Source organism: Coregonus lavaretus (genome assembly GCF_964263955.1).
Source record: "Coregonus lavaretus genome assembly, chromosome: 21".
Classification (NCBI taxonomy): domain Eukaryota; kingdom Metazoa; phylum Chordata; class Actinopteri; order Salmoniformes; family Salmonidae; genus Coregonus; species Coregonus lavaretus.
This window is the reverse complement of record NC_140008.1, coordinates 4,148,244-4,173,102: the sequence shown is the minus strand read 5'-3', so window position 1 is coordinate 4,173,102 and position 24,859 is coordinate 4,148,244. Positions and strand designations below refer to the sequence as shown.

Genomic DNA, 24,859 nt, shown 5'->3' with positions numbered 1-24,859 from the left:
GTGGAGGTGGGTCATGTGAACAGGGTAGAGGTGGGTCATGTGACCAGGGTGGAGGTGGGTCATGTGAACAGGGTAGAGGTGGGTCATGTGACCAGGGTGGAGGTGGGTCATGTAAACAGGGTAGAGGTGGGTCATGTGACCAGGGTGGGGGTGAAGCAGGGGTCGGGGAGAGACAGATGGCCATTGGTCAGATTCCCATCAGCCAAAATGGAGAATAGTTAGAGTGGTCTCGTGTAATGTAAATCACAGCTTGGGTTCTCTGCTAAGTGGCTTGGAAACACTGACGGTCTCTGAGGCTTGGAGGAGAGGGGAGGAAACACTGACGGTCTCTGAGGCTTGGAGGAGAGGGGAGGAAACACTGACGGTCTCTGAGGCTTGGAGGAGAGGAAACACTGACGGTCTCTGAGGCTTGGAGGAGAGGGGAGGAAACACTGACGGTCTCTGAGGCTTGGAGGAGAGGAAACACTGACGGTCTCTGAGGCTTGGAGGAGAGGAAACACTGACGGTCTCTGAGGCTTGGAGGAGAGGAAACACTGACGGTCTCTGAGGCTTGGAGGAGAGGGGAGGAAACACTGACGGTCTCTGAGGCTTGGAGGAGAGGGGAGGAAACACTGACGGTCTCTGAGGCTTGGAGGAGAGGAAACACTGACGGTCTCTGAGGCTTGGAGGAGAGGGGAGGAAACACTGACGGTCTCATAAACACTGACTGCCTCAACGCTTTGGACCAGCCGTGGCTATTTTTTACAAATAAATACCTTGTAATAACCTTGAGGGAGGATTAACGAGATGACACGTTATATTGTGGTGAATGATTTACAAACATGAAGGGTCATTGAATGATGTGGCCAATGTTTGGCTCTAAGGAGCCTCCACTGGAATGCTCCAGAATGGCATTATCATTCTTTAGGTTGTGATATTCAGTCAGTTTAACCCAGACTGCAGATATTGAAATAATCCAAAACAGCAGACATTGAAATAACCCAGACCTCAGAAGGAGACATTGGGTTAGAAATGTGAGCACTGTGAAAGCTGCAGGGTTGGGGTCAATTCCAATTTAATATAAAATTAAATTATTGAATTCCCTAATTGAATTGGAGTAAAATATTTGTACATTTCCCAGTTGATGTAATGAATGCACTTAGTTTCAAAAATTGACTGCAGGGTTTGTTTTAAATCATTCCCAGTATAGCTAGACTGTCTGAAAAGTGACATGATGAGCCTGAAAGCTTGAGGGAATTGAATTAGAAGAATTGTTCTTACTATTTTTAATAAAACAAATACAGCACCGCTACTTCCTGCCGCTCTGCTATGGGGTAATAATAATAATAATAATAATAATAAGCCATTTAGCAGACGCTTTTATCCAAAGCGACTTACAGTCATGCGTGCATACATTTTTACGTATGGGTGGTCCCGGGGATCGAACCCACTACCCTGGCGTTACAAGCGCCATGCTCTACCAATTGAGCTACAGCGGACCACATGATCACTCCCTGCTGTCGACTCCTCCCACTCACAGATTCCTGCCATCACACTAGATACCAGAGCGAGGACTCCAATGTAAACTCATTCCCTGTGGCTCCAATCAATCATGGTCCAATAATTCAGGCACACTGGCTTCTACCAGACGTTCCATCACAGGCTGGGTTCCCATGTGGGGATGGGGGGGGATTTATGCAGCACCCCCACATCTCTTTCCATCTCCAGAGCATGCTTAGTTCATTTTGTGGGAACAGAACAGCTGGTCCTCTATAATATCCAGTCTAGTGCTGCCATCTACTGTTCATTCACTGTCTTTTTTTTCTACTTTTTTTTTACATTTCCATTGTAGTCATTTAGCAGACGCTCTTACCCAGAGCGACTTACAGTTAGTGAGTGCATACATTTTCATACTGGTCCCTCGTGGGAATCGAACCCACAACCCTGGCGTTGCAAGAGCCATGCTCTACCAACCGAGCTACATGGGAATATTCTAAGAGGGGTATTTGAATTGTGTACCATAACTTAGTTTGTTAGGCGTTTCATGACTTCACACCGTAACTCACTGCTTTAACATTGAAAAACTAATTACATTGCTTATCACAAAAAAAATTTAAACACAAAAAGGTTCTTTGAAGGAATTTAATTCCTTAACGAGTGTTACAATTAATGCTGTGCAGATCAGTTTACTTTGAGCCAGAATAAAATATCTCCACACAACGAGCAGAGAGATCTGTAAATATAATATCAACTGAACATGAATGAAGGCTTGAACTAAATAGTGCCAAGCAAGAGACAGAAAAACAGACTAAATATTTAACTGAACAAAATGTATCCTAACATTAGCCTGGTCCCAGATCAGTTTGTGCGGTCTTGCCAACTCCTATGGTCATTGTCAAGCAGAACCACAACACAGCAGTCCATCTTTGGCTGAATCATGATCCATGCATTCAGTTAATACTGGCTTTATATGTGATCACACAACACACCAAAATATAAAATATTTTATAAAATAAGCTTTGGTGAACTATATACACACACACACACATTGTTTTTCGTATATAAAAGGGTTGGGGAGGGAGGAGGGAGGGGTTGAGGAGGGAGGGAGGGGGTGAGGTTTGAGGAGGGAGGGAGGGGGTGAGGTTTGAGGAGGGAGGGAGGGGTTGAGGGGTGAGGTGTATGGAGCATCCCTGACAGCAGAGGTTCTTCTCAGGGCTTTCTGCGCCTAAAACCCAAATCAACAACACATTACAACAGTTACACTGCCTTTAGAAATATATTCATTTAGAACATTTTCAGCAGACATGTTTGAAGGTATCACAGACATACGGAAGAAAAGACTCTCTTACCTCTGATATCCACGGTGCTGGTATCCTGGACCCAGGTTAGATCCAGACCCCATCTCTACAGCCAGAGAACACTGGAACACACAGTGTGGAAGATTCTAGAATGGTTATGATGACAGCCTGGTCCAAGATATGATTGTGCGGTCTTGCAAACGCCTTTGGTCAGTCAAGGGCCAACGCGTGACAATGACCATATGAGTTGGCAAGACGGCACAAACCGATCTAGGACCTGGCTGAACAGTACAATAGCCAGCGTAGTGAGTGAAACGCCGTCTCTTACCCTGGTCTCCACGTCTGTTCAGTCTCCCTCCATACGGTCGTCCCCCTGGGCAGCGTTTCCCTCTGACGGCTGAATGGAGGAACACGGTGAGTGGTTGACACGGACCACATCACATCAGATGCAGGATGTCAATCTGAGAGAGCGAGAGAGAGGTTAGTCACAGTGATCTTCTGCAAGATGCCAATCAATCTGCATGGACACATATAAAGAGAGAGAGAGAGGTTAATATTGACAGTGGACGGCCCAGACCAAGAACCATACACATAAAAATCCCTGGAAAAAGTCAAAGTCCCTCTGACCAAGGCAATCTGACTGGTCTCACAACCATGGGTACACTCAATATGGCCGCCAATATCACCCACCATGGGTACACTCAATATGGCCGCCAATATCACCCACCATGGGTACACTCAATATGGCCGCCAATATCACCCACCATGGGTACACTCAATATGGCCGCCAATATCACCCACCATGGGTACACTCAATATGGCCGCCAATATCACCAACCACTGAACATTGACTTTTTAATTATTAATTTAATTAATATTTTATTATTAATTAATATGCCATTTAGCAGACGCTTTTATCCAAAGCGACTTACAGTCATGTGTGCATACATTTTTGTGTATGGGTGGTCCCGGGGATCGAACCCACTACCTTGGCGTTACAAGCGCCGTGCTCTACCAGCTGAGCTACAGAGGACCACAATGACTTGAATAGGAAAGTCCATTCTAGACATTCTATTTCTACGCCAACAAAAACTACCTGGCTTGACTCGTCCAGCTTGTGGTGAAGGGGAGTAGTGGATTATCTAATTGCCTTAACTTGTACAGAATTATGAATTCATAATAATTATCATATTGTATATTATCTAATTGCCTTACCTTGTACTCAAGCATCTTAGACTTTTTCTCCAGGCGGTCAATCTCAATCTTCTGGTTGTGGATGAACTTCTCCTTGGAGACCAGGCTACTGTCCAGCTCCTGGAGCATGGACCTCACCATGTTGGCTGGAAGAGGATGGAGGAGGATGGAGGATGGAGGAGCATGGACCTCACCATGTTGGCTGGAAGAGGATGGAGGAGGATGGAGGATGGAGGAGCATGGACCTCACCATGTTGGCTGGAAGAGGATGGAGGAGGATGGAGGATGGAGGAGCATGGACCTCACCATGTTGGCTGGAAGAGGATGGAGGAGGATGGAGGATGGAGGAGCATGGACCTCACCATGTTGGCTGGAAGAGGATGGAGGAGGATGGAGGATGGAGGAGCATGGACCTCACCATGTTGGCTGGAAGAGGATGGAGGAGGATGAAAGAGGAGGAGGATGGAGGAGGATGAAAGAGGAGGAGGATGGAGGAGGAGGATGAAAGAGGAGGATGAAAGAGGAGGAGGATGGAAGAGGAGGGATATAAATGAAGAGGTGATCAACAAGCCCTATGAGCAGCACGATGAGTCTGTGGTCAGTGGTTGACCAGACCATTTGTTGATGACCTACCAACCCTCCTCAGAGTAAAACCAGGTTGAGGACGACCATAAATGAACCACTGTGGTTGACCATAAACGAATGAATGGCATTTGACAAAGGAACCAAAAAAAGTGAACGTTCGGTCTACGAGAACTGAACGAAACCATTTGCAGACAGGACAAATGGTTTTATACCTTTCTCACCTATGTTGTACTCCTGGTTCACCATCTGCCTGATCTTGTGTCTCTTCTCCAGCACCTCTATGAGGCGGGGCAGGGTGACGTCATCATGGAGGTCCGTGATCTCGCTGGCGGGCAGGTTCTGGATCAGCTGGTGCATCACTGACTGGGTGGATTCTACACCTATAGGAAACATAGGATAGACAGGGTAACATCAGTAGGAAACATAGGATAGATCCCAGATGACCAGTCGTTGATACACAGTACTTGGCAATAGAATAGTATCTATCCTCTGATCACAGATTACCAGTCGTTGATATACAGTACTTGGCAATAGAACACAAAAAGGATTTATCCTGTTTCTTCTTACCGTTCTTGCTATGAATGAGGTCATCAACGAGGGGCTTGGCAACATCCTCAAACAATTCCATCTGGGACGTCTTGATGCCGAATACCTTCTTGAAGCAGTACTGGGTCTGTCAAAGCAAAGGGCTTGTTAGAGACTTGGGAAATGTTTTTACCTTCTGTTTGATCCAGCAACTTGTTTGGCTTCATTGACAAACATGACAAATAATGTATGCTCACATTCACACGTAAAGCAGTCACACCAATATCTTCCTTTACTGATTTCAAATATTTTCTCTCTCTCTTGCAGCAGCAGCTGGCTTTCACTCACACAGAGGTTTCACAGACACATACCTCCTTGAATTCTCCATTCCTGTTGGCTTTGAGTCCGTCAGGAACGTGCAGCTGGATTGTGGCGTTGCTGATCAATACAGCATTCCTCATCCTCCGCTACCAGAGGTCGCACACGGCAGGACACCTGGACAATACCAACACAATTTTTAAAAAATGTAATAGAGTTAAACAATAACAGTGTGATGAGCCTCGATCAGTGAGGTGTCTTACAGGAGAGGCCTGACAGGGGCCCCAACACCTCCATCTCCAGAAATACACTACATCAAATCTAATCTGATTGGTTGCGAGTATGTAAACATTATTAAAGTGCCCAGTGTTCAATGACTATGTACTGTACATAGGGCAGCAGTCTCTAAGGTGCAGGGTAGAGTACCGGGTGGTAGCCGGCTAGTAACAGTGAGTAAAGTTCAGGGCAGTGTACTGGGCGGAGGCTGCCTAGTGGTGACATTCAGATAAAAGCTGCTTTTCAGTCTCTTGGTCCCAGCTTTGATGCACCTGTACTGTCTCTGCCTTCTAGTGGGGTGAACAGGCCTTGGCTCGGGTGGCTGAGGTCCTTGATGATCTGCTTGGCCTTCCTGTGACACCGGGTGCTGTAGATGTCCTGGAGGGCAGGCAGTGTGCCCCTGGTGATGCGTTGGGCTGAACGCACCACCCTCTGGAGAGCCTTGTGGTTGCGGACGGTGCAATTGCCGTACCAGGCGGTGATACAGCCCGACAGGATGCTCTCAATGGTGCATCTGTAGAAGTCTGTGAGGGTCTTAGGGGCTAAGCCGAATTTCTTCAGCTTCCTGAGGTTGAAGAGGCGCTGTTGCACCTTCTTCACCACTGTGTGTGGGTGGTCAATTTCAGGTTGTCAGTGATGTGCACGCCGAGGAACTTGAAGCTTTTCACCGTCTGTGGCCCTGTCGATGTGGACGTGCTCTCTCTGCTGTCTCCTGAAGTCCACGATCAGCTCCTTTGTTTTGTTGACGTTGAGGGAGAGGTTATTTACCTGGCACCACTCCGCCATGGCCCTCACCACCTCCCTGTAGGCTGTCTCGTCGTTGTTGGTAATCAGGCCTACCACTGAGCACGCGCCCTTGTGGGGCCCCCGTGTTGAGGATCAGCGAAGTGGAGGTGTTGTTGCCTACCTTCACCACCTTGGGTCGGCCCATCAGGAAGGTGGCTCTGTTTTATATTATTGAATTTGAATTATTCTAATGGACTGTATGTTTGCTAATAGGTTGAGGTCATTCTTGCATTGCAAGAGAATTGTGGACATCATGAAACCTTGCTAGCCACACATCATCTGTCTCAGTGGCAGATAAAATATTATAAATTAACCAGCTAGAAGGAATATGTTCAGTCGTTTACTTACACCGACAGGATCTTTCCGGTTGCTGAATTGCTTCTTGGGAGCAGGTCAACGTGGGGTTTTGGCCTTCCTAAGTAGTCAAATAAAAAAACAAATAGGTAGCTGCTGCTGCTGCTGCTGCTGCTGCTGCTGCTGCTGCTGCTGCTGCTGCTGCTGCTGCTACTACTACTACTACTACTACTACTACTACTACAGTACTACTACTACAGTACTACTAGCTTGCTTCTCGGCTTGACGACATTCGTTTGCGAAAATAGCTAGCTAGCTAGCTAAAGAAATCGGTTACTGGTATTTGCAAAATTTTCAATAATAAATAATTTTCATTGCAATCGCAACATTTCTACTCACGTAGGTCGTATCATTGTGAATTGTTATCGTTCGATTTTCTCAACTGAGTCTCCTTACTTCCTTCTCCACTAGTTTCAAACACGCTCCGCTCAAATACTTTTCAAATTCAACTAATCAGCGTAGACTGAACCATCGGAAGTTCCACCCAACTATTTCCGGTACACACAGAAAGTGCGAAACTTCCAAAAGCCATTGAGACAGCGCCGCCTACTGGGCAGAAGCTGTAACACAGAGACGTTACAAAACACTGGAGTTTGACTTATGTAAAGGACTTCTCACGTGTGGCGTGTGCATGAAAATAACAATACCACGAAGAAAAAGGAGCTCTACTAAATAACTCCTGCGTCGATTCGATATTGCACTGGTAATGTATTTTCATGTTATTTGAAGAACATGCATTACATAGCCAGGCTAGTCGTTTGTTGTTGTGCAACTATTAAATCAAATAAAAGTTTATTGGTCGTGTTACGCGTACACAGTTCGGCAGATGAAATACCGGGTGCAACGAAATGCTTATGTTACTAGCGCCTAACAATGCAGTAAAATGTGAAATAGGTACACAAATAATCAATTAAAAAAACGAATAAACAGAAAGAACAACAAAAATGTAGGAACGAATCCAATTAAGAACCCAAAAACCACTGTAACGGTAATCCAAATGCAATCTACACCAGATGAATTTACACAAGATATACGAGGAATGATATGTATAGTAGTAGATATATTAGATTGAGCTAAGAATCCAGTATATAAATACATGTGCGGTATTTTTTATTTATATATTTATGTATAAACAGTGTAACTAAAATACAATGCAGTAGTAGAAATATTAGAATGAGCTATTTCGAGAATACAGTAGATAAATACACAGTACAACACCCCCATAGCAAAATGGATAGAATTGCAGGAAATTAGGCACAGATCTAAATTTACGATGGGAGGGGTGGTCCAAAATAGGGGTGTTGTCAAACTTTGTTTATCGCTTTGGGGAGGGTGTGTTTTTTGTGGCGGTACAGTGGTGGGTAGTGGTTATGGTGTAAAATAAGTATTTGGTCACCTACAAACAAGCAAGATTTCTGGCTCTCACAGACCTGTAACTTCTTCTTTAAGAGGCTCCTCTGTCCTCCACTCGTTACCTGTATTAATGGCACCTGTTTGAACTTGTTATCAATATAAAAGACACCTGTCCACAACCTCAAACAGTCACACTCCAAACTCCACTATGGCCAAGACCAAAGAGCTGTCAAAGGACACCAGAAAAAAAAATTGTAGACCTGCACCAGGCTGGGAAGACTGAATCTGCAATAGGTAAGCAGCTTGGTTTGAAGAAATCAACTGTGGGAGCAATTATTAGGAAATGGAAGACATACAAGACCACTGATAATCTCCCTCGATTCTCATTTTGTCTGTCATAGTTGACGTGTACCTATGATGAAAATTACAGGCCTCTCTCATCTTTTTAAGTGGGAGAACTTGCACAATTGGTGGCTGACTAAATACTTTTCCCCCCCACTGTATCTATTCTAGCTAGCTACAGTATATCTATTCTAGCTAGCTACAGTATATCTATTCTAGCTAGCTACAGTATATCTATTCTAGCTAGCTACAGTACATCTATTCTAGCTAGCTACAGTATATCTATTCTAGCTAGCTACAGTATATCTATTCTAGCTAGCTACAGTATATATATTCTAGCTAGCTACAGTATATCTATTTAATGTTTTCTACCTCGATCCGTGTGGTTGATTCCAATTTGAAAACGCAGTTACTATTTTTATTCATGTTGATGGTTTATTTAATCGATCACAAATTAATTGGAAAGGTGTCACTTCCCCATTTTTTATTTTTCCATTAATTTGGGGTTGAGGAATAGGATGGTGGGCCATAGCTGCACCTCACAGATGTTTTAAAGGCATCTGTCAAATACACTTGGTGTTCGAAGAACCTGTCAAACTTTGATTTTTATCGTGAACACAAGGGATTCGTTTTTTTTTCATTGCTGATTGTCTAATTTTCCATCCAGTTTACACAGTCAGAAATGGCACGGGCAAAGAAGGCTCCTTCAGAAGCATCTAAGTCGAAGCAGAAGTCGAGGAAGCAGGATGGAGAAACTTCTGGGGCTGCAGGACAAACCATCTCCAAGAAGCTACGGCAAAAGATGGACGGGAAGACCACATTGAAAACAGGTCTAATAGAACGACCACTCTCCATTTATATAAGCTTTTGATTGACTGCAATGTCTTTTATTTGGTTTCCCGCTCCAGATATATATTATTGCATATATCTTGTCACAGAAAGAACTGACTCTTTCCATTCTTTGATGTTATTGACTGTACTGGTCTTGTATTTCAGGGCCTGTTTTCCCAACCACCATGACCAAAGGTTCAGTTCAGAAGAGAAGTGGACCAGGAAGCATCCTGCACTACATTTACCAGAGTACACTGGGGCAGAGCCTTCATTCTCAGATGAGACAGGTACACTACATTTACCAGAGGACACTGGGGCAGAGCCTTCATTCTCAGATGAGACAGGTACACTACATTTACCAGAGGACACTGGGGCAGAGCCTTCATTCTCAGATGAGACAGGTACACTACATTTACCAGAGGACACTGGGGCAGAGCTTTCATTCTCAGATGAGACAGGTACACTACATTTACCAGAGGACACTGGGGCAGAGCTTTCATTCTCAGATGAGACAAGTACACTACATTTACCAGAGTACACTGGGGCAGAGCCTTCATTCTCAGATGAGACAGGTACACTACATTTACCAGAGGACACTGGGGCAGAGCCTTCATTCTCAGAAGAGACAGGTACACTACATTTACCAGAGGACACTGGGGCAGAGCCTTCATTCTCAGAAGAGACAGGTACACTACTAAAGTCAGACTAGTGTGTCTTGACAGCTGGTAGAGTGACTAGGGAACAGTAGTCACAACAAACTTTCAAATAGTATATGTAAAGAGATGTGTCTACAGCTGAATAATGGCATGATAAAGCAGCAGCATGTCTAACAGCATTCTGACTTCAAGACCAGGCTCACCTAGATAGAGGCGTCCACAATCACCCAGGGCCCCGTTTCCCGATGCATCTTTTCTACATCGGTTGGTAATATCAGGCCATAAACAAACCCGTCTGGGCCCGGTTTCCCGAACAGTGATGGAACTTAGGCTTCCTAGTGTTTTAACAGATGCATATTTTCCTACAACGGCCGAAGATGTAACGTGCGTTTCCCAAAACACCACGCAGAGAGAACGGTCGCTAAGTGCAACGTTGGAGCATGTTTCAATACTGATGGGATGGAAAGAAAGGGAGCGCTGCTCTCAGATCAGCTTTCTCCATTCAAATCTTACCTTAACATTAGAATGATTGAACAATGCTGACGACGGATCAGCTCCTAGAGATATACTACGGCTGCAAATATTGAGGCAGCTTATTCTAATGGTTACTCAATAAAAATGCACTAAATCGCAGATTTGGCACATCACTGAACACGTTAGGCTACACATCATAAAATATATTGAGACATTACAGACAGTAGCGTTACAAGTAGCAAAATAGAACTAAATCGATTGATCGTGAAATGTATTTCAATATGATTGAAATAGGCCTATAGCCTACTGTTTATATTTTAATGCAGCCGTCTGTTTTCATTTGAAGCATATTTTTATACGTCGCTTGTTTGTATCAATTGCGAAGACATTGGCAACGTTGTATTTGTAGTCAACTTTGTTCTGAAGTTATCAGTGGTCACAGAGAGACGGATAAACCATGTGATTCTATGTTTAGTGGAGATCCTCTGTGTTATAAAGTGACGTGGCAGGGCAAAAAAAAAAGCATCTAATGACACATTTAGCTGTTCTAGGAGTGGTCTGAGGCAGGCGTTAGATTACGAGCGTTTTTTAAGTGCAACGTTAATATCGATGGTTTTGGGAAACGGCTGAGAGATTTTAACGATGCTCCTACGAAGGTTCTAACGATGAACATAGCCTTAAGACGCTTTTGTGAAACCGGGCCCAGGACAATAAGAAATTGAGGGTCTAACAAACGATTTTCTTGGCATCATCATCATCATCATCAGTACATTATATCTAACAACTATTTTTTCCCCAGTGTCTCCAGGAGCCGTTTGTGCGTTCCCTGTCCTCCTATAAGCTCCACCGTACAGCCAGTCCCTTCGACCGGCGGGTCACCTGTCTGGAGTGGCACCCGACGCACCCCACCGTCCTGGCGGTCGGCTCCAAGGGAGGAGACATAGTCCTCTGGGACTACAGCGTGCTCAACAAGACCAGCTTCATACAAGGGGTGAGAATGCCCGATACGCAATTCCTATCTGGTGAAAACGGGTTCCGGTGACGTCATTATAACCAGCAATGCCTGATGGGTTACTATTGAGTCTATGCTTATTCATTTTCTCATTTTACTGTTTTGTACCTAGACGGGATTGAAGAATTCGGTTCAGGATGATACACACAAATAATACAATGGTTGGGATGGATAGTTTTATATCTGTTTAAACCAGTCTGTGTTACTGATTAGGAACACCGTATTCAATCATATTATCAATCAAATTGGACTTTGAAATCCCTTTTTACATTTGAACATTATTGATAGTATGAGGTCTACATTGGTTACGTCCCAAATGGCACCCCATTTCCCATCTAGTGCACTACTTTTGACCAGGGCTCTGTTGTCCAGGGCTCTGTTGACCGGGGCTCTGTTGACCGGGGCTCTGTTGACCGGGGCTCTGTTGACCAGGACTCTGTTGAGCGGGGCTCTGTTGACCAGGGCTCTGTTGACCAGGGCTCTGTTGACCAGGACTCTGTTGACCGGGGCTCTGTTGACCAGGACTCTGTTGTCCAGGACTCTGTTGACCAGGGCTCTGTTGACCAGGGCTCTGTTGACCGGGGCTCTGTTGACCGGGGCTCTGTTGACCGGGGCTCTGTTGACCAGGGCTCTGTTGACCGGGGCTCTGTTGACCGGGGCTCTGTTGACCGGGGCTCTGTTGACCGGGGCTCTGTTGACCAGGGCTCTGTTGACCAGGGCTCTGTTGACCAGGACTCTGTTGTCCAGGGCTCTGGTCTAAAGTAGTGCACTATATAGGGAATAGGATGTGATTTGGGACTAGACTCCTGCTCTCTGTGTTATGCAGGTTGGTCCTGGAGGCTCTATAACAGCTTTGAAGTTTAACCCATACAACACCACTCAGCTGTTCACCTCATCTATCAGGGGAACCACCACACTGCAGGATTTCAATGGGACCACTCTCCGCGTGTTTACCAACACGGAGTCATGGGAGTAAGAGATGGAACGTTTCCCAAATGACACCCTATTCCCTATGTAGTGCACTACTTTAGACCAGAGCCCTATGACACCCTATTCCCTATGTAGTGCACTACTTTTGACCAGAGCCCTATGACACCCTATTCCCTATATAGTGCACTACTTTAGACCAGAGCCCTATGACATCCTATTCCCTATATAGTGCACTGCTTTTGACCAGAGCCCTATGACACCCTATTCCCTATTTAGTGCACTACTTTAGACCAGAGCCCTATGACACCCTATTCCCTATATAGTGCACTACTTTTGACCAGAGCACTATGACACCCTATTCCCTATATAGTGCACTACTTTAGACCAGAGCCCTATGACACCCTATTCCCTATATAGTGCACTACTTTAGACCAGAACCCTATGACATCCTATTCCCTATATAGTGCACTACTTTTGACCAGAGCCCTATGACACCCTATTCCCTATATAGTGCACTACTTTTGACCAGAGCCCTATGGCATCCTATTCCATATATAGTGCACTACTTTAGACCAGAGCCCTATGACATCCTATTCCCTATATAGTGCACTACTTTAGACCAGAGCCCTATGACACCCTATTCCCTATATAGTGCACTACTTTAGACCAGAGCCCTATGACACCCTATTCCATATATAGTGCACTACTTTAGACCAGAGCCCTATGACACCCTATTCCCTATATAGTACACTACTTTAGACCAGAGCCCTATGACACCCTAGTCCCTATATAGTGCACTACTTTAGAACAGAGCCCTATGACACCCTATTCCCTATATAGTACACTACTTTAGACCAGAGCCCTATGACACCCTAGTCCCTATATAGTGCACTACTTTAGACCAGAGCCCTATGACACCCTATTCCCTATATAGTGCACTACTTTAGACCAGGGCCCACAAGGCTTCGGTCAAAGTAGTGCCGGCATGATACCAGTATCGCAATATTTTTTCCATGCCAGAAATGAAAACACGGAACAGACCAAAGTCTTTGGTCCTTTAAAAACCTGCTGTATGTAAAATATAGTGTGATATATAGCTTGGACTCTGGATGACAACATAATGATGCTTGTTTCCAACATTGGGGCTGTTTTCCGAAAGGAGTTACATCCGCTTCCTGTTGTTTCCTTGGCCACGATACTAACGAGTATCACCAGACTGGTATCAGCCCGGTTCTGGTCTAAAGTAGTGCACTATATAGGAAATAGGATGCCATAGGGCTCTGATCTAAAGTAGTGCACTATATAGGAAATAGGATGCCATAGGGTTCTGGTCTAAAGTAGTGCACTATATAGGAAATAGGATGCCATAGGGCTCTGGTCTAAAGTAGTCCACTATATAGGAAATAGGATGCCATAGGGCTCTGGTCTAAAGTAGTGCACTATATAGGAAATAGGATGCCATAGGGCTCTGGTCTAAAGTAGTGCACTATATAGGGAATAGGGTGTCATAGGGCTCTGGTCTAAAGTAGTGCACTATATAGGAAATAGGGAGCCATTTGGGATGGAACACAGAGCCCTGTTTCTCAACACCTTATCAAGATAGAGCTAGTGTGGTTAGAACAGAACAAAACCCTTCCTTCTGATAGGCCTGTGGTTAGAACAGAACAAAACCCTGCCTTCTGATAGGCCTGTGGTTAGAACAGAACAAAACCCTGCCTTCTGATAGGCCTGTGGTTAGAACAGAACAAAACCCTGCCTTCTGATAGGCCTGCATTTATCTGGACAGAACTGTCGTTGGCCTAGGTTGTATTCACTAGACACACCAATTGGAAGAAAACTGACTGAAACAGGAAGGAACTACCTAAAGTTGCCCAATAACAAACGCATATTGTTGTTTTCCGTTGTGGTTGGACCCAGGCGTCATAGTTACAGCCCTGTGATTAGCCTGCGCCCTAGTGATCAGCACGTCTTTTCCAACCAGTCACTGGGATTGGTCTGTTTGTGCTCATCATGCAGAAAGGAGCCGGGGACTTTATTGGGGGGATGAAGTTTAGCCCGACGGACCCGTCCAAGGTCTACCTGGCGTCCGGTGATGGTACGCTGACCGTGCAGAGCTTTCAGGGCGGTCCAGCAACGGTTCTGTCCGGAGTCCAGGACTGTGGACATGATCACCACAATGTCTGGTGAGGATGCAGGCCCTACCTAGGGTACATCCCAAATGACACCCTATTCCCTAGATAGCGCACTACCTTTAGACCAGAGCCCTATGAGGCCCTAGCCAGATATTCCTTATATAGTGCACTACTTTTGACCAGAGCACATTGGGGTGTAAAATACTGGAGGGTTGCTGGTGTGGGATTGACTGTAAAAACACGAGGACCCATCTTTCTCAGTTCTCAGTTGACCATTTTTATTTCGGAAAGGGATGTAATCAGATATATGATGGTTGATAAGAATAAACTATATAAGGAATACATATCAGTTCAACAGAAATATATATATATATATATATATATATATATATATATATATATATATATATATATATATATATACAGTGAGGGGAAAAAAGTATTTGATCCCCTGCTGATTTTGAACGTTTGCCCGCTGACAAAGACATGATGAAGTGGTCCTCTGTAGCTCAGCTGGTAGAGCACGGCGCTTGTAACGCCAAGGTAGTGGGTTCGATCCCCGGGACCACCCATACACAAAAAAAATGTATGCACGCATGACTGTAAGTCGCTTTGGATAAAAGCGTCTGCTAAATGGCATATTATGATCAGTCTATAATTTTAATGGTAGGTTTATTTATAAATCAATTTATAACATTTTTGACATGCGTTTTTCTGGATTTTTTGTTGTTGTTATTCTGTCTCTCACTGTTCAAATAAACCTACCATTAAAATTATAGACTGATCATGTCTTTGTCAGTGGGCAAATGTACAAAATCAGCAGGGGATCAAATACTTTTTTTCCCTCACTGTATATACAGTGAGCTCCATAATTCATTGGACAGTGACATTTTTTTTGTTATTTTGGTTCTGTACTCTAGCACTTTGAGTTTGAAAGGATACAATGACAATGAGGGTGAAGTGCAGACTGTCAGCTTTAATTTGAGGGTATATTCATACATATCGGATGAACCGTTTAGAAATTATAGAAGCTTTTGTACATGGTCCCCCCCTTTTTCGGGCATCAAAAAACATTGGACAGTTTAACATAATGTAGAATAAAGTAATCATTGTTAATATTTGGTCGCATATCCTTTGCATGCAATGACTGCTTGAAGTCTGCGATGCATTGACATCACCAGACGTTGGGTATCTTCCCTGGTGATGCTCTGCCAGGCCTGTACTGCAGCCATCTTCAGTTCCTGCTTATTTTGGGGACTTATTGCCTTCAGTCTCCTCTTCAGCATGTAAAATGCATGTTCAATTGGATTCAGATCCGGTGATTGACTCGGCCAGTCAAGGATTTTCCACTTTTTGGCCATCAAAAACCCCTTTGTTGCTCTAGCAGTATGTTTAGGGTCATTGTCTTGTTGCATGATGAAGTGCCGTCCAATGAGTTTGGAGGCATTTGGTTTTATCTGAGCAGATAAAATATTTCTATAGACTTCAGAATTCATTGTTCTACTTCTGTCTGCAGTCACATCATCGATGAAGACAAGTGAGCCTGTTCCACTGGCAGCCATACAGGCCCAAGCCATAACACCCCCTCCACCATGTTTCACGGATGAGGTGGTATGCTTTGGATCATGGGCATTTCTTTTTTTTTCTCCACACTTTCCTCTTTCCATCACTCTGGTACATGTTAATCTTTGTCTCATCTGTCCACAATACTTTTTTCCAGAACTCTTGGGGCTCATTTAGGTGCTTTTTAGCAAACTGTAATCTCGCCTTTCTGTTCTTCAGGCTTATCAGTGGTTTGCATCTTGTAGTGTACCCTCTGTAGTCCTGCTGGTGTAGTCTTCTACGTATGGTAGACTTTGACACATCTACACCTGCATCCAGGAGAGTGTTTTTGATCTGTTGGGCTGTTGTCAGGGGGGTTTTCTTCACCATAGAGAGTATTCTCCGGTCATCCACTACAGTGGTCTTCCTCGGTCTACCGGGTCTTTTGACATAATTGAGTTCACCGGTTGTTTTTTTCTTGTTAATGATGAACCAAACTGTTGACTTGGGCATGGCCAGGGTTTTTGCAATGTTCCTGATTGATTGATTTTCATTTCTGAGCCTTATGACGGCCAGCTTCATTTGCATCGACACTGCTGTCTTCCTCATGTTGTCACACCACAACAACAACCTCCAAAGGCAATAGCAAAGTCTAGAATCAATGCTATTCATCAACAGCTCTCCTGCATTCACTAACGACACAAATGAATACACCTGCCTAACGACACACATCTGTGAAGCCAATTTAACAAATACTTGTAGTACCTTAAAATGGGGGGACCATGTATAAAAGGTGCTATCATTTCTAAACAGTTCATCCGATATATATGAAAATACCCTCAAATTAAAGCTGACAGTCTGCACTTCACCCTCATTGTCATTGTATCCTTTCAAACTTAAAGTGCTAGAGTACAGAACCAAAATAACAAAAAAATTGTCACTGTCCAATGAATTATGGAGCTCACTGTATATATATATATATATATATATATATATATATATATATATATATATGGACAACTAGTAACTAAATAACAAAGGACTGTATAAAAAGGATCATGCTAATTGCTCACAAACTAGACAGTAGTAGTCTGACACATGACAAACAGTTTAACACTGGACAAAGGAAGTCAAAGGTCAAAAGGAGAGAGGATAAAGGTACTTGGTCAGTAACATCCATGGAAAGGAAATCTACTTCAAAGGACATGACTATAAACTAGTGATGGGACGATTGATACCGGAGATCCGATGCAGTTTTTAAATGTACTACTGATCTGACACAATGTACCGATGCTCGTTTCAAAGTAACATTACCACGTGATGATCAATGACGTCTGAAGCTCCGTTTTGGTTTTTCAAACCGTGTGTTGCAAAATGCGAGATCCCACTGATTTCTCTGCGGTTCCGGTGCTTTTTTTTCCGACTCCAAGTTGTTTTTCAAACACCAACCTCTACTGGACACCGTACTTAGGCTTACAATGTAGTTAGGATTCTTTCATGTAGTGTCACCTGAACGGCAGCTCAGCAGGTAGGATCTCCGGGACTAGAACCTGGGAATGTTTTGGTATATTATTTGAATATCTGAACCACACTTTTTGCACATTGTTGTTCAAACAATGAGTTTTATTTAGTAGAGTATAAGCTTCTGTCTTAAGCGTCCTAAATAATGCCACAGGATTCACCGTTTTTGACAGAAAAAAAAAGCAAAACAAGGGATTCAGAGCAAAAAGGGGAAGCATGATGGAAGGTGCCAACATGTATGGTAACTGATAGTAGGCTACAAAGAGCCACGACTAGCGGCCGCGCAACGGAGATTCTATGAATACTGTGGAAAAAAACATCTATATGAACACCAAACGCTGCTTTTCATTGCTGACCAGCAGATGTCACTAATGTACTTTGTGTTAAAAGTAATGAACCGTTTTTTTTTTTCAGCACAATTTGGGTAAAAAGCCCCCAGAGGCTTCAGAAAGCCTCGATTTCCCATCGCTACTATAAATTACATAACAAAACACTTCAGTCAGTCCATTAGGTAGCCACCTTGATTAGAATCAGGTGAGTCTACTTAAGGTGTGGGGGGAGGTACTCCTGCCCTTCAGGAAACAGGAAGTGGGGGTGACCGGTGATTAGGTGGGAGAGTCAGGAAGTGGGTGGGGAACGTTCTACGTAGGGGCTATGGTCAACAGGAAGTGGGTGGGGAATGTTCTACGTAGGGGCTATGGTCAACAGGAAGTGGGTGGGGAATGTTCTACGTAGGGGCTATGGTCAAATGTATTGCTCTACATAGGGGATAGGGTGCCATTTGGGACATGACCTTGGTGCCAGACAAATATAACCTTATGTTAGGGAAAAATACACAACTAGTGCACTTAGTAGTGTCTGTCTGATGATAAACAAGCTTTCACATTCTGTTGATGGTATAATAAAATGTTTAGTGTCTGAATTTTATTGATGAGGATAATCACGGTATACAGCATTTTATATATATATATATATATATATTTTTTTTAGAATGCATGATACATTTGATATTAGTTGAAATGATATTGAGATACATCTCTGTTCCAGTCTGTGGTACTGCTGTGTAGATGTGTCGTTGAGCAGACAGATGCTGGTGACAGGAGACAACATAGGACGAGTCTTATTGCTGGGCATTGATGGACACCAGGTACAGTACTGTAGAGTATATTTCTACTGTAGTCTACACTATAGCTACAGTACTGTAGAGTATATTTCTACTGTAGTCTACACTATAGCTACAGTACTGTAGAGTATATTTCTACTGTAGTCTACACTATAGCTACAGTACTGTAGAGTATATTTCTACTGTAGTCTACACTATAGCTACAGTACTGTAGAGTATATTTCTACTGTAGTCTACACTATAGCTACAGTACTGTAGAGTATATTTCTACTGTAGTCTACACTATAGCTACAGTACTGTAGAGTATATTTCTACTGTAGACTACACTATAGCTACAGTACTGTAGAGTATATTTCTACTGTAGTCTACACTATAGCTACAGTACTGAATGGGCCAGAGGGAGGTAATGTCAACCTGTATTGAGTAGTTAGTTAGCATGTACAATTTAAACATTCTGTATTATGTTCTGTTTGCATGTTCTAAGAATAGGACCATTTCTAGATTATGTTCTGTTTGCATGTTCTAAGAATAGGACCATTCTAGATTATGTTCTGTTTGCATGTTCTAAGAATAGGACCATTCTAGATTATGTTCTGTTTGCATGTTCTAAGAATAGGACCATTCTAGATTATGTTCTGTTTGCATGTTCTAAGAATAGGACCATTCTAGGCATGACTGCATTAGGCACAGCTTTGGCAGTTCCAATGATCTCATTTCATTACTGACGACGTTCTTGAAGATGTTGTTAAAACGATCTGCACGTTTCCCCCCCCCTCGTAGATCTTCAACGAGAAGTTGCACAAGGCTAAAGTGACCCATGCTGAATTCAACCCTCGCTGCGATTGGTTGATGGCGACAGCGTCTGTTGACCACACGGTGAAGCTATGGGACCTGCGGAACATCAAAGATAAGAACAGTTTCCTCCACAAGATGGTTCATGACAAAGCTGTTAACTCGGGTACTGAGAACTCTCTCCTGTCCTACTTTTAGGGGTATTTTCATCTTGACCACTGTGTCGTAGAATACGATAACGCTGTTTGGGACGGCAGGTGGCTTAGCGGTTAAGAGCATTGTGCCATTAAACGAAAGGTCGCTGGTTCTAATCCCCGAGCCGACTAGGTGAAAAATCTGTCGATGTGCCCTTGAGCAAGGCACTTAACCCTAATTGCTCCTGTAAATCGCTCTGGATTAGAGCGTCTGCTAAATGACTAAAATGTAAATGTTTGACTTCTAGCTAAATGACACTATGGAACACTACTGTAATTTAAAGTAGATAGAGAGAAAGCGTTATAATAATATGCCATTTAGCAGACGCTTTTATCCAAAGCGACTTACAGTCATGTGCGCATACATTTTTACGTATGGGTGGTCCCGGGGATCGAACCCACTACCCTGGCGTTACAAGCGCCGTGCTCTACCAATTGAGCTACAGAGGACCATCTCAGCTCAAAACTATAGGTTGTTAGCAATAACGGTGCACCCATTTTAAATGTTATCCTCCAATAATACATTTTACATTTTAGTCATTTAGCAGACGCTCTTATCCAGAGCCACTTAAGCATATAAATCATAGTCCTGAGACGCGATAGTCTGGCGTCCCATTGTGACATAGCTACGCGGCTCTGAGACCACCGTCCAACCAGGCTCCGGTACGCGCCCTCTATTCATTTTGAACGTGTTGACAGTTGGAGAAAACTGCTTGAGCCGTGCGGAGAATTCGAAAAGTGTTCTAAGCCCAACGGTCCAATTCTAGAACGCTGCTGTGCGTACGCGTTTTGGACTACGATAGATGCTTTACAGTTAGTCCATTCATCTTAAGGTAACTAGGTGAGACAACCACATATCACAGTCGTAGTAAGAACATTTTTCTCAATAAAGAAGTTGTCAGTACTAGTAGGAAAAGACAGGTGCAAGTTTATTATAATAATAATTTGCTTGAAAAACATCTACCTCTTTCATCAGAAAGGATAAAAGCTTATTAAGAACATTTAACCCTCTAGATACCATCCCCCCTCTCTCTCTTTCTCGCTCTCTCATCATGCTGTTGTTCCCTGTTCCCTCCCCCCTCCTCTCTCTCTCTCTCTCTCTCATCATTTACATTTTAGTCATTTAGCAGACGCTCTTATCCAGAGCGACTTACATGAGCAATTAGGGTTAAGTGCCTTGCTTAAGGGCACATCGACAGATTTTTCACCTAGTCGGCTCGGGGATTAGAACCAGCGACCTTTCGGTTACTGGCACAACGCTCTTACCCACTAAGCTACCTGCCGCCCTATCATGCTGTTGTTCCCGGTTCCCTCCCCCCTCCTCTCTCTCTCTCATCATGCTGTTCCCTCCCCCCTCCTCTCTCTCTCATCATGCTGTTGTTCTCTCCCCCCCTCTCTCTCTCTCATCATGCTGTTGTTCCCTGTTTTCTCCCCCCTCCTCTCTCTCTCTCTCTCTCTCTCTCTCTCATCATGCTGTTGTTCTCTCCCCCCTCCTCTCTCTCTCTCTCTCATCATGCTGTTGTTCCCTGTTCTCTCCCCCCTCCTCTCTCTCATCATGCTGTTGTTCCCTGTTCCCTCCCCCCTCCTCTCTCCCATCATGCTGTTGTTCTCTCCCCCCTCCTCTCTCTCTCTCATCATGCTGTTGTTCTCTCCCCCCTCCTCTCTCTCTCTCTCATCATGCTGTTGTTCCCTGTTCCCTCCCCCCTCCTCTCTCTCTCTCTCATCATGCTGTTATTCCCTCCCCCCTCCTCTCTCTCTCTCATCATGCTGTTGTTCTCTCCCCCCTCCTCTCTCTCTCTCTCATCATGCTGTTGTTCTCTCCCCCCTCCTCTCTCTCTCTCATCATGCTGTTGTTCCCTCCCCCCTCCTCTCTCTCTCATCATGCTGTTGTTCCCTCCCCCCTCCTCTCTCATCATGCTGTTGTTCCCTCCCCCCTCCTCTCTCTCTCTCATCATGCTGTTGTTCCCTCCCCCCTCCTCTCTCTCTCTCATCATGCTGTTGTTCCCTCCCCCCTCCTCTCTCTCTCTCATCATGCTGTTGTTCCCTCCCCCCTCCTCTCTCTCTCTCATCATGCTGTTGTTCTCTCCCCCCTCCTCTCTCTCTCTCTCATCATGCTGTTGTTTTCTCCCCCCTCCTCTCTCTCTCTCATCATGCTGTTGTTCCCTGTTCCCTCCCCCCTCCTCTCTCTCTCTCTCATCATGCTGTTATTCCCTCCCCCCTCCTCTCTCTCTCTCATCATGCTGTTGTTCTCTCCCCCCTCCTCTCTCTCTCTCTCATCATGCTGTTGTTCTCTCCCCCCTCCTCTCTCTCTCTCATCATGCTGTTGTTCCCTCCCCCCTCCTCTCTCTCTCATCATGCTGTTGTTCCCTCCCCCCTCCTCTCTCCCATCATGCTGTTGTTCTCTCCCCCCTCCTCTCTCTCTCTCATCATGCTGTTGTTCTCTCCCCCCTCCTCTCTCTCTCTCTCATCATGCTGTTGTTTTCTCCCCCCTCCTCTCTCTCTCTCATCATGCTGTTGTTCCCTGTTCCCTCCCCCCTCCTCTCTCTCTCTCTCATCATGCTGTTATTCCCTCCCCCCTCCTCTCTCTCTCTCATCATGCTGTTGTTCTCTCCCCCCTCCTCTCTCTCTCTCTCATCATGCTGTTGTTCTCTCCCCCCTCCTCTCTCTCTCTCATCATGCTGTTGTTCCCTCCCCCCTCCTCTCTCTCTCATCATGCTGTTGTTCCCTCCCCCCTCCTCTCTCATCATGCTGTTGTTCCCTCCCCCCTCCTCTCTCTCTCTCATCATGCTGTTGTTCCCTCCCCCCTCCTCTCTCTCTCTCATCATGCTGTTGTTCCCTCCCCCCTCCTCTCTCTCTCTCATCATGCTGTTGTTCCCTCCCCCCTCCTCTCTCTCTCTCATCATGCTGTTGTTCCCTCCCCCCTCCTCTCTCTCTCTCATCATGCTGTTGTTCCCTCCCCCCTCCTCTCTCTCTCTCATCATGCTGTTGTTCCCTCCCCCCTCCTCTCTCTCTCTCATCATGCTGTTGTTCCCCCCCCAGCCTACTTTAACCCAGTGGACTGCTCCAAACTCCTGACCACTGACCAGTATGACCAGATCAGGGTGTACTCCTCTTCTGATTGGTCAACTCCTCAGCAGATTATCCAGCACCCACACAGACAGTTTCAGCACCTCACACCGATCAAGGTGAGGCACGTGGGTGGATCACGGTGGACTCCTCTTCTGATTGGTCAGGTGTGTTTATGTGTGTGTCTCTCTCGTTGGCTCAAAATATTCATCTTCAATCTTCGGTTTGTGTGTCCAGGCCTCGTGGCACCCCCTCTATGACCTGATGGTGGTTGGGCGGTACCCTGATGAGAGGGTGTGTCCAGGTGCCCTGAGGACCATCGATATCTACGACGCCAACACGGGAGAGCTGGCATGCCAACTACTGGACCACAACGCCCCTGGGATCATATCGGTGAGTATGACGAGAAATTTTACCTTCGTTTTATTACGACTCTTACTTGGAAATAACGTCAATGTTAGTCTGTAGCCCTTTAGACTTTGATATGGGAAGTGATGGAGCAGTGTCTTCTTCCAGGGGATGAAGTCATGCTTCAGGGATGTGTCACTGTATTTGTTACAAGTGTTGAATCATGAATTTGTGCTGCACTATTGTTCAAGCCATCGTTGGGTCAAAACCGTTTTAAATCTCTGCACACCTTCCTTTCCAGGTCAACAAGTTCAATCCAATGGGAGATGTTTTAGGATCTGGAATGGGTGAGTCTGGGTTTTAAATACTGGCTTTCCACTCTGTTTGTAATCGCGGCAGCCACGATCAAATCAGCAAAGAGACTAACCAATCCACTAACTATGTTTGTAGCTGGAAATTTGTTTGCTAAAAATCTTTGTTCAACTTGGGCCCTGGTCAAAATTAGTGCAATACACACGGAGCCATTTGGGATTCAGACAATAAGGTTTTTTGTGATCCACCACAGGAGTGAACATCCTAGTGTGGAACAGAGGTGAGACATTGGCTGGTAAGCAGCAGAGAGGAGAGCTACAACAGGAAGCAGGAGTCCAGGTTGGCAGAGGTAGAGGCCAGCGGGGGAGAAGGCGGGAGGCTCGGAGGGGGGGGAGACGGGGGGAGGATGAGGACGACATTGGGAAGCTGAAGAAGAAGCTGTCTTCCCTGGAAGAGTCCTCCTCCTCGGGGACCAGAACATCCAGGCAGCACAACAGCCAGACACAGAAGGGTCAAAAGAAATAATCAGGGAGAAGGAGAGAGGTCGTTGTTTTGTGATGTTGGTTATGTCTATGACATTGTCATATACGGGTAACTGCCAAAATAAAGGAAACACCAACATAAAGTGTTTTAATAGGGCGTTGGGCCACCACGAGCCAGAACGGATTCGATGCACCTTGGCATAGATTCTACAAGTGTCTGGAACTCTACTGGAGGGATGTGACACCATTCTTCCACAAGGAAAAATCCATCATTTGGTGTTTTGTTGATGGTGGTGGAAAACGCTGTCTCAGGCGCCGATCCAGAAAGTATTTAATTGGGTTGAGATCTGGTGACACACACACACACACACCCACACACACACACACACACACACACACACACCCAGCCTTTAAACCCCTTATGCTCCTTTGAGACCCCTCTTTCAAAGTCACTGAGATCTCTTCTTCTAGCCATAATGGGCAACTGGGGATTTTTATACATAATAATAATAATTGGTCATTTAGCAGACGCTCTTATCCAGAGCGACTTACAGGAGCAAAAATAGGGTTAAGTGCCTTGCTCAAGGGCACATCGACAGATTTTTCACCTAGTCGGCTCGGGGATTAGAACCAGCGACCTTTCGGTTACTGGCACAATGCTCTTAACCACTAAGCTACCTGCCGCCCTGACCCTCAGCATGATGGGATGTTAATTGCTTAATTAACTCAAGAACCACGCCTGTGTGGAAGCACCTGCTTTCAATATTTTCAACTGCTTAATAATATACTTTGTATCCCTCATTTACTCAAGTGTTTCCTTTATTTTGACATTTGTAATCTTGTACCTTTCTTGTTCAAATCATGTTTTTTATTGAAATGTTCCATTTCCATTGTTATAAACAGGGACAATCGTGACTGACACCAAACAATATAA

General features: G+C 44.7%; 2 protein-coding genes across 2 annotated transcripts; one reads left to right on the top strand and one right to left on the bottom strand.

Moving 5' to 3' along the window:
* Nucleotides 1-243: 243 nt before the first annotated feature.
* On the bottom strand, nt 244-5,576 carry LOC311148705 (uncharacterized protein; the record flags this gene model as incomplete). The annotated part of the gene is made up of 6 exons (XM_084185684.1): nt 5,453-5,576; nt 5,124-5,229; nt 4,778-4,936; nt 3,993-4,117; nt 2,829-2,899; nt 244-661 (listed from the first exon to the last, which is right to left on the bottom strand). The coding sequence occupies exons 1-6, from the start codon at nt 5,540-5,542 to the stop codon at nt 244-246; spliced, it is 969 nt and encodes a 322-aa protein (XP_084041810.1). The 5' UTR covers nt 5,543-5,576.
* Nucleotides 5,577-7,434: 1,858 nt separating this feature from the next.
* Nucleotides 7,435-24,417, top strand: ddb2 (damage-specific DNA binding protein 2). Its single transcript, XM_084186040.1, has 11 exons — nt 7,435-7,518; nt 9,178-9,340; nt 9,507-9,628; nt 11,271-11,462; nt 14,430-14,596; nt 18,656-18,755; nt 19,512-19,689; nt 22,757-22,902; nt 23,021-23,176; nt 23,433-23,478; nt 23,697-24,417. Exons 2-11 carry the CDS (start codon nt 9,193-9,195, stop codon nt 23,966-23,968), a joined length of 1,527 nt encoding a protein of 508 aa, XP_084042166.1. The 5' UTR covers nt 7,435-7,518; nt 9,178-9,192; the 3' UTR covers nt 23,969-24,417.
* The last annotated feature ends 442 nt before the right edge of the window (nt 24,418-24,859 follow it).